At 38.4% G+C, this 10,452-nt stretch overlaps 1 protein-coding gene across 1 annotated transcript; it reads left to right on the forward strand.

Annotated features, from left to right (window-relative positions):
* The first annotated feature begins 89 nt into the window (after positions 1-89).
* On the forward strand, positions 90-10,256 carry LOC110525428 (ras-related protein Rab-27B). Its single transcript, XM_021605523.3, has 6 exons — positions 90-459; positions 3,924-4,107; positions 6,673-6,758; positions 6,883-6,986; positions 7,701-7,824; positions 8,267-10,256. The coding sequence occupies exons 2-6, from the start codon at positions 3,949-3,951 to the stop codon at positions 8,451-8,453; spliced, it is 660 nt and encodes a 219-aa protein (XP_021461198.2). The 5' UTR covers positions 90-459; positions 3,924-3,948; the 3' UTR covers positions 8,454-10,256.
* The last annotated feature ends 196 nt before the right edge of the window (positions 10,257-10,452 follow it).

Consider the following 10,452-nt stretch of genomic DNA (forward strand, 5'->3'; position numbering starts at 1 on the left):
TAGACCTTCTATAAAAATTATTTACATACAGTGGATGACACAATACATGTTCCCCCCACAAGTTGTCTTCATAATTTTTCCTAATAGATACTTTTTATTTTTTATTAGCCAACGATTAGCCTACTTGTTGAGCTTCCAGAAGAATAAGTGGGAGAAGGGGCCTTTTAAGGGGTTTACAAAGCTTACAGTTGGCTGAGTTCCACTGAAATCCACAGCAGGACATTATTTGTGGACAGGGCCTCAATCCAGTTTTTCTTTTTTTTTCTCCTGAGAAATACCAGAAAGCACAAGGTCTGAACACCGCACTCTGTGGTTGTTTTTTTTTTGCTGGAAACTCCTCCCTTATAGCATGTGAGAGGGGAAAAGGTTCAATCAACAGCATGTCTCCCCCCACTATGTGTTTACCAAGCACGGGTTGAGCTCCCTGAATGGAAGTTGGCAGTACCTCCGGCTAAATCGGTAAGACTGAATTTATTTGTTTTTGTCAAATCTTGGTAAAGTTAATCTAATTATTCAGCGGCATCAGTGTGTGGCATATTGGCTTAGTCTTTCAGGCATTGATTGTGTTGTCTGTCACACTATATTGTTTGGGGGCTTTATCATTGGCCTACATTTTCTGAAAAGGCTACGTGAGACTTTCCTTATGTGCATAATGGCCATTTATCATCATTAGAATTTGCATATTGATTGATTTGATTTTGTTCTATGGCTCAAATATTTCTCGCATCACAAACACATGCCACTGACAGAATTCTGGGTTTTTTTCTGGATCAAAAAGGGGCTGTGGTGGTGGGCGTGGCAGAGCACGTGGTATTGGGCAAGGTTGGCTGCATTTAGCAGAACACTTTAGAGGCCCCCATCTTGGTGTTTTTTGTTGTTGCATTTTTAAGCCAATTTCCTGCAATTCTCAGAAATCCTCCTCCGAGCCGAGATATATTTTTGCCGTTTTAAAGTTAATTTCCTGCAATTCAACATATTTTGCCATGGAGCTGAGAGCAAATGTTGCAGTTTTTTAAGGATAATTTCCTGCAATTATATGCATTTTGCCATGGCTAATGCTGTGTTATTTTAGTCAAACTCAATAACTAAATAAATACTCTTAAATTCAATGTTTTATTCATTTTCAATTCCCCTGACTGTTTAGCTTTTATTTTGGTGATTGTTAGTTCTCAGTTATTATATTATAAAACAATATACAGTGCATTCAGAAAGTATTCAGACCCATTGACTTTTACCAATTCTGTTACGTTACAGCCTTATTCTAAAATGGACTAAATTGGGGGGTTTTCACATACACAATACCCCATAATGACAAAGCAAAAACTGTTTTTCAGAAACTGCTAATACATTTACATAAGTATTCAGACCTTTTTATTCAGTACTTTGTTGAAGCACGTTTGGCAGCGATTACAGCCTCGAGTCTTCTTGGGTATGACATGGGAGAAACTCCAAATACTGGCGTGCCAAGCTTCTAGGCTTGGCACGCCAGTATTTGGAGTTTCTCCCATTCTCTGTAGATCCTCTCAAACTCTGTCAGGTTGGATGGGGAGCGTTGCTGCACAGCTATTTTCAGGTCTCTCCAGTGATGTTCGATCGGGTTAAAATTTGGCCTCTGGCTGGGCACTCAAGGACATTCAGAGACTTGTCCTGAAGCCATTCCTGCGTTGTCTTACTGTGCTTAGGTTTGTTGTCCTGTTGGAAGGTGAATTCAATTGATTGGACATGATTTGGAAAGTCACACACCTGTCTATATAAGGTCCCACAGTTGGCACTGCATGTCAGAGCAAAAACCAAGCCATGAGGTCGAAGCAATTGTCCGTAGATCTCCGAGACAGGATTGTGTCATGGCACAGATCTGGGGAAGGGTACCAAAATATTTCTGCAGCATTGACGGTCCCCAAGAACACAGTGGCCTCCATCATTCTTAAATGGAAGAAGTTTGGAACCACCAAGAATCTTCCTAGAGCTGGCTGCCTGGCCAAACTGAGGGAGGAGAAGGGCCTTGGTCAGGGAGGTGACCAAGAACCCTATGGTCACTCTGACAGAGCTCCAGAGTTCATATGTGGAGATGGGAGAACCTTCCAGAAGGACAACCATCTCTGCAGCACTCTAATCAGGCGGAAGCCACTCCTTAGTAAAAGCCACATGACAGCTCGCTAGGAGTTTGTCAAAAGGCACCTAAAGGACTATCAGACCATGAGAAACAAGATTATCTGGTCTGATGAAACCAACATCCAACACTGGCCTGAATGCCAAGCGTCATGTTTGGAGGAAACCTGGCACCATTCCTTCGGTGAATAATGATGGTGGTAGCATGTTTTCCAGCGGCAGGGACTTGGAGACTAGTCATAATTGAGGGAAAGATGAACGGAGCAAGGATCTTTTATATAATCTACACGGGTAATGAGTCCGTATTTAATGAGGGTATCTCATCCCTTTTTAAGTGTTTAAGGAATCTGAGTCTCATGACAGGCCTCTTAAGAATGACACAGATTGCAAATAAACAAAACATTTGAAATAATCAAGAAGGTTGTGCTTTTTAGACTTCTCAACTCGTAATGGGTCAATTGATGTCCATGATGGTAATGATATAAAAATGTAAACATCCTTTTTGATATTTTCTTCCACTTGACCTTTCTATCCATCAGACTACACAATACTTTGTCATTTCATTTCTCAAATAAAAATTTACCGGTGTAACTGAATAAGTAAGAGGAGCACAAGTTCTTTGTGCTCTTTTGTATTCTCTCTCAGAACTATATGAGATTATACTGTATGTGGACAATGAAAGAATTTCCTCGCATCAATAGAAGCCACAGTTGAGTTTTCCTACAGCTCACACAGGACAGCCACTTGACTGATCATGTGAAAGCTGGGTCAAGTCATGTGCTAGCTCCTCTCTGATCAGCTTTTAAAACGTCCTGTCCATGGGACGTTTGAGCTAAAGTAGGCTAATGCGATTAGCATGAGGTTGTAAGTAACAAGAACATTTCCCAGGACATAGTCATATCTAATATTGTCAGAAAGCTTATTCTTGTTAATCTAACTACACTGTCCATTTTACAGTAGCTATTACAGTGAAAGAATGTCATGCTATTGTTTGAGGAGAGTGCACAATTTTTAAAAGTTATTAATAAACAAATTAGGCACATTTGGGCAGTCTTGATACAACATTTTGAACATAAATGCAATGGTTAATGCAATGGTTAATTCATTCAGTCTAAAACTTTGTACATGCACTGCTGCCATCTAGTGGTCAAATTCTAAATTGCACTTGGGCTGTAATAATACATTATGGTCTTTCTCTTGCATTTCAACGATGATGGTACAATTTTTTTTTTTTACAAAATAACTTTTTTTTCTTTGTATTATCTTTTACCAGATCTATTGTTATATTCACCTACATTCCTTTCACATTTCCACAAACTTAAGTGTTTCCTTTCAAATGGTACCAAGAATATGCATATCCTTGCTTCAGGCAGGAGCTACAGGCAGTTAGATTTGGGTATGTCCTTTTAGGTGAAAATTGGGAGAAAAAAGAGGCGGAACCTTATGCCCCTGTGATCATGAAGCCACTCATTGGGAATTTCAGCTATGTGTTCTGTTAGACCTGTGTTTGCCTGTTTCTAAATGTTAAGGCAATTTGCAGTATATTGGCTATATTAACAGTACTGTAATTACATTGTATATTATGACCGTTTCCAATTATATAATTAGTTAAGCCTGTAATGTCCTCTGGAAGACCTGTATAGAATCTTCTGAAGTCCTTGCAATGTAATAGTGACTCAACTGTATTTATTGTTACTATAATAATGGTGAATGTACCACTATTTACAGTAATGTAGTTGTGTTCTCTATGCAAAAGCATGTTACATGCAAGTAAGAATATGACCATAATATGGTACTTTTGTTTAATATTTTAGGGCAGGTTCAGTACGAGGCTGCACAATGACAATGACTGACTGGGATTATGACTTTCTGATCAAGCTCCTGTCGGTAGGGGATTCTGGAGTAGGGAAGACCACATTCCTCTACAGGTACACAGACAACAAGTTCAACCACAAGTTCACCACCACAGTGGGAATAGACTTCAGGGAAAAGAGAGTGGTGAGTCGTGATGCTTTACTCCAGTGTGTAGCTTATGACATTCATTTCAAAGAGAAAATTCATTTTCGGTCATCATTGCTCCACAGCTTCCAATTTATGATAATGTGGTTCTGCAAATCCAAAAGGTTGAACAGTTGATTTGTTTTTTTACAAGGAATAGTAGGGTATCAACTCAAATATAGCTGCAAGCAGCGATGACCTGGGGTCCAAGCCTTTCTCGCCTTCTCAAATATTCTGCCTTATTTTACAAGTCATAGATTTCAGTTCAGGTACAACACCAACAATCCCTCACTGTCTAGGGATGTCTATCTGAAACCGGCAGTGGTGGGATTTGAACCTGGGCTTTCATGTATTACAAGACGAAGGCCTATGGTCACAGAAAAAAAATGGGTTGAACACTGTGGAAGAGCATGCGTGTATGTATGAATTGCAGGTTCCAGTCTTGACTCAATCTTGTAACACTGTAATATTTGCCATTTAGCAGGTCACTTTTATCCAAAGCAACTTGCGGTCATGCGTGCATTCATTCTTTACATTTGAGTGATCGTGAGAATCAAACCCACTATCCTGGCATTGCAAGCGCCATGCCCTACCAACTGAGCTACAGAGGACCACCATGTGGGTAGCGTGCTGGCAATGTAAACATCTGTCGTTCTGCCCCTGAACAAGGCAGTTAACACAATGTTCCTAGGCTGTCATTGTAATTAAGAATTTGCTCTTAACTGACTTGCCTAGTTAAAGTTTCAAATAAAACATACTGTACTGTGCTAAACTATGGTGAACTGTGGGGCTCAGTTGGTAGAGCAAAGCGCTTGCAATGCCAGGGTTGTGGGTTAGATTCCCACGGGGTACCAATACGAAAAAGTATGAAAATGTATGCGCTCACTACTTTAAATTGCTCTGAAATAGTGTCTGCTAAATGACTAAAATGTACTGAACTTAACAGAACTATAAACTACTCATGTTTACTCTATTGGGTCTTATTTTTACCCATTTAAACTGGTCTTGTTTTGGTCATGGTCTCGATCCACTGGTCTTCGGTCTGGGTGTTAGAAAGTCTAGTCTGAATCTAAAGGGCTCCGGTCCTGACTTCATCTCTGGTACTCGCACCAATTTTATACTCTTGAATCCATACGTATGGTTACATGTAAACAATAATGTGATTATTGTGGTTGTGGATAGTCAGATTAATATAATAGTTTTATTAAAACGTAAACAAGCTTTGCAAGAAGAACTATTTCCCTAATAATGCTGTTTTATATAATGCACTCTAATGCAGAAAATCGACATTCAAAATTAACATTCTACTACAGCGACCATGTTATTTTTGGGAAGCATATTTGATTCTGAGTTCGATCATGTAAAGTTTGTATGTGGAAAACTACGTCTAAGACGCATACATTGTTTCCTAACTCGCTGATCTGCGCATATCTCAGACACCGCTGGAATGCCGATTTAAGACGTTTACATGTCCTAATAATAAGAAAGAATCCTCAGAAAACCAGGTGTTTTAATCGGCTGACGCTAACTTCGATTTTGACCTCATGCCGATTTAAGATAAACAGAGTAAGGTGTGTACATTACTTTTTCATAATCTGCATACTGCCATAATCCCTTTAATATCGATGTATTAGTGTGCGTGTAAACGTACTCCATGTTGGTAGTGGACAAGTGCACACTTCAGGTAACATTGTAGAGTATTGAGATGAATGGCCAGGAGGGGGCTCTGTTTCCTTCAAGGTTGACTTGAATTGTCAGGCCGGGGCTCACTTTACTTTTAAGAAATCAACTTAATTTATGGAGCATATAACGATATTGGTCTATAGATGCTGTACACCAAGCTTCTGAGAAATCGGTTTAGCGGTGTCTGAGAAAAAGTTGAACATTTTGGAAATGTCAGATGATCCGTCATGGTGATGTCATTGGTCCTAGCGGAAAATGTGTTTATTGGGTAAGGAGAAACCTTTGTACCTAATTCTGTGACTAGGTCAAATGGGGAGGCGGGGCTGACCTTTTGAAGTCAAAAGTTGTTTATAGTGCCACCATTTTTTTAAATTAAAAATTAGTTTTTATTGAACTAGGCAAGTCAGTTTAGAACAAATTTTTGTTTACAATGACGGCCTACCCCGGACAAAGCTGGGAAAATTCTGTACCGCCCTATGGGACTCCCAATCACGGCTGGATGTGCTGCAGCCTGGATTTGAACCAGGTACTTTAATGATACCTCTTGCACTGAGATGCAGTGTTTTAGACCGCTGTGGTACTCGGGAGCCTGAGTTGCACCATTTAGCTGAATTGCACCCGTATTAACCAGATGTATTTGTCCACCAACGTACACCATCCCACCAAGTTTGGTCTCTATAGGTCTTACCATTTTAAGCGCTATAGTGCTCCAAAAATAGGATAATAATAATAATCCGAACAATTGTAATTTCAAGCCTCTCCGGGACTTGGACCGCTAATTATAACAGTATGTTGGATTGGTAAAACAAATTCTAGAGCCAAAGAGTATGTCTTTGGTCCTTGCTCTTGATATGACACTTATTTGACATCTTATGTCTTCAGACGTATTTGGGGACTGGCTCTGATGGAACGACAGAGAAGACTTTTAAAGTGCACCTACAGCTCTGGGACACAGCAGGGCAGGAGAGGTAGGCCATGTAAACAAGCAGACAGTACATTTTGTATCATTTTGTAAGATAAGGATTTTCAATGATAGTCCACATCCATCGCTTTACCAGCATCTGAACATTGTTGTAATTGTATAAATTCCAGGTTCAGAAGTCTCACCACAGCCTTCTTCAGAGATGCCATGGGCTTCCTGCTCATGTTTGATCTAACCAATCAGCAGAGTTTTCTGAATGTCAGGAACTGGATGAGTATGTCTGTGAATCATCCATTTAGTACATCCTTTAAGAACCAGACCGACCACATTGATCGGGTATTTCAGTTGTGTATTTGGCATTATCAGTGGTGTAAAGTACTTAAGTAAAAATAGTTTTTTGGGGGTATCTGTACTTTACTATTCATATTTTGACAACTTTTACTTCACAACATTCCTAAAGAAAACTATTTACTTTTCTTACTCCATACATTTTCCCTGACACCCAAAATGATAGGAAAATTGTCCAATTCACACACTTATCAAAATGACATCCTTGGTCATCTCTACTGCCTCTGATCTGGCAGACTCACTAAACACATGCGTCGCTTGTAAATTATATCTGTGTTGGCGCGTGCCCCTGGCTATCCGTAAATATATACATTTTTTTTTAATGGTGCCTTCTGGTTTGCTTAATATAAGGAATATTACATTATTTATACTTTTACTTTTGATACTTAAGTATATTTAAAACCAAATACTTTTAGACTTTTTGCTCAAGTAGGTTTTTTACTGGGTAACTTTCACTTTCGCTTAAATCATTTTCTATTGAGATCTTTACTGTTACTCAAGTATGACAATTGGGTACTTTTTCACCACTGGGCATTATAGTAAATTATCTTGGTAGCATGGTAGCTTGCTGTGATTCAAATATGATTTGACATATCCATAAATAACTGAAATTGTATTATGTCTTGTTATGATTGTTCAGGTCAGCTGCAGGCAAATGCCTATTGTGACAGTCCAGACATAGTCTTAGTTGGCACCAAAGCAGACCTTAAAAACCTGAGAGATGTACAAGGAAAACAAGCCAGAGACCTGGCGGACAGATATGGGTAAGTGAGATCAATACTTGCTTGCTCAGGACAAAATTCTGCTGCCTCTATGAAATCTGATCTGACCGTACAATGCAATAAAATGACTGGCTAGTCCTTTTACCATTGGCACTGCTAACTTCTCCAGTGCCTTAACATGAACTGAGGTTGTTTGAGTTCATACCTTCAGCACCACTGTAAAGCATTTATACCGATCCAGATTCAATGCTGGAAACAGGCTCACTATTTTAATACCTCTAATTTACAAGGAAGGAATCCGTGATCTACTACAAGCCAAGGTCTATGGATCTTCTTAAGCATCTTTAAACTAGAAATGACCCTATTAGAAATAAACCACAAGTTAACTGACCTTAATAATACATAAACCGAAAGTTAACTGTTCTTTATCCATTCATTATTCAGTATAGTGTTCAGTATAATAAGTTCCTCCCTTCCTGCTTAGTATCCCCTACTTTGAGACGAGTAGTGCCACAGGGGCTGAGGTGGACCAGGCAGTGACCACTCTGCTGGACCTGGTGATGAGACGCATGGAGCAGAGCACAGAGGGGCCTGGGTCAGAGGCAGCCAATGGGAGTGCTGCCACTAACGACACGGCTGAAACATCCACCAGCAGGAGGTGTGCCTGTTAGGATGTAGGGATGTCCATCCATTCAAATGTGTAACTATTGCATCTGGGGAGTATTATTACATTAGAAAGTTCAATTATCCCATACAGTATTTATAGGAAGTGTATTATCCTCTTATGCATTAATGTGTGTTTGTCTGGATTGATAACTGTCACACTCAAGCTATATATTCCCAACCTGGTCATCATTACCTGCTGAGTCTGTACATGTACTGTATGTTAATAATATGAAACGAGCAAAAGAACACACAATCTAATACTGTAAAATGATTCAAAGTAAATGAAAGCACCATGTGTATGTACATCTCAAACTGATATTTGCAATTTGACTAAGCTTTGTGTGATTCTAAATAGGTAAATACTAATGGGAAGTGTTTGAAGAAAAGTTGTATATCAGAGATTTATTTTTATTTATTTTATTTGACAGATTGAAGCATTGATGGAAGGAAAATACAGGTACATACATTTATCATTGACAATATATAATCCTAACAGATTATGCAACAACTCATTAACAATCATGGTTATTTCCTTAAATGTGAATGAGAAAATGTATTATTCTGTTTCACAAACCGAGATAGCAAAGTGCATTACAGGATCCATGAGTTCTATATGACATGGAGCACATTTGGTGTTTAGCTTGATTATTAGTGGAACAAAATTGTCATGCACATTGAATAAAGTATAGAACATGTTTAGAGCCCATAAATACTGTCAACCCAGACAAAAATTAGTTGAATATGTTTTAATACAAAGTCTTCAGAGTAAATGCAGTCACTTTAAATAAAGTTAATGTCCGTTTTACCAATGATTGCCTTATTGACAGGAAAATGTCTGGTTGCTTTATCTTTATCAAAGAAATACATACAAGCGCAAACTTTTGGTGATTTGCAATCCTATAGGAATTCCGGGGTTCTATCACTGGCATAGCAACAAAAAAAACGCCACACACACCCCTGAGTTTTGGGGGCCCCGGGCCACGCAGATGGTACTGAAAACATAAGCCATTCATCATAAGCCATTCATCATTTTTTTTGTTACATTAAATTAGTACTGCTAAATTTTCTCTCAGCCTCATGGCAGAATGTGTCAAATAGCAGGAAATTGGGTCATGGATTCTTGAAAGTCGGGGAAATCCTTGTCCAGCAGGAAAAAAATAAATTTATAGTTGAAAAAGTGATTTTGTTGCATTCTTTGATCTAAAATGTATATTTAGCAAAATTATGTAAGGAAAACCTTTTTGTGGGGTAATATTCAATATACTTTCAATATTATTTGTTTCCATGTCGGCTCTATGCCTGGAAATGCCTTTGTCCCGGAGCAAAGGATTTCCATTTCAAACTCTCCCAAAAAGTACTTAAAAAATAATGGATATTAATTGAAAACATATGTTTCTTTCAATAGCCCTCTGTGACTTTAATATTTATCTCAAAACTTGTGGCTGGAGATTTGGTCAACTTTGTCAGATTTGTCTAAAATGCAGAATTAATTAGGAATGAGCAGGGCCAGCTATACCATAAAGACCCCTTGTTTTAAGATGGTCATACCAAGGATAATTTAACTATTTAATTTTGAATTTTAGGACCCCTTAAGGCACGAGTGTGCTAAGCTGTCATCAAGGCAAAGGGTGGCTATTTAAAGTATATAAGTAGCGTACTACAGTACGTACTACAAATATAACAGATTTGGATTTATTTAACACTTTTATGGTTATTACATGATTCCATATGTGTTATTTCATAGTTTTGATGTCTTCACTATTATTCTACAATGTAGAAAACAGTAAAAATAAAAACCCTTGAATGAGTAGGTGTTCTAAAACTCTTGACTGGTTGTGTGTGTGTGTGTATGTATATATATGTATATATATGATGAAACATGAATAAACAGTCAAAATAATTAATAGGATGATTGTTCTGAAGAGTCTCTCCTATATCTGAGAGATACAGTGGGGCAAAAAAGTATTTAGTCAGCCACCAATTGTGCAAGTTCTCCCACTTAAA

Source organism: Oncorhynchus mykiss, chromosome 6, assembly GCF_057628025.1.
Source record: "Oncorhynchus mykiss isolate SJ-2025 chromosome 6, ASM5762802v1, whole genome shotgun sequence".
Taxonomy (NCBI): Eukaryota; Metazoa; Chordata; class Actinopteri; order Salmoniformes; family Salmonidae; genus Oncorhynchus; species Oncorhynchus mykiss.

Bases quoted from the DNA above. Each gene is read 5' to 3' on its own strand.
- LOC110525428 (XM_021605523.3), top strand. From the start codon at position 3,949: ATGACAATGACTGACTGGGATTATGACTTTCTGATCAAGCTCCTGTCG. The intron at 4,108-6,672 runs GTGAGTCGTGAT...TTATGTCTTCAG, and splicing joins ACTTCAGGGAAAAGAGAGTG to ACGTATTTGGGGACTGGCTC. The intron at 6,987-7,700 runs GTATGTCTGTGA...ATGATTGTTCAG, and splicing joins GAATGTCAGGAACTGGATGA to GTCAGCTGCAGGCAAATGCC.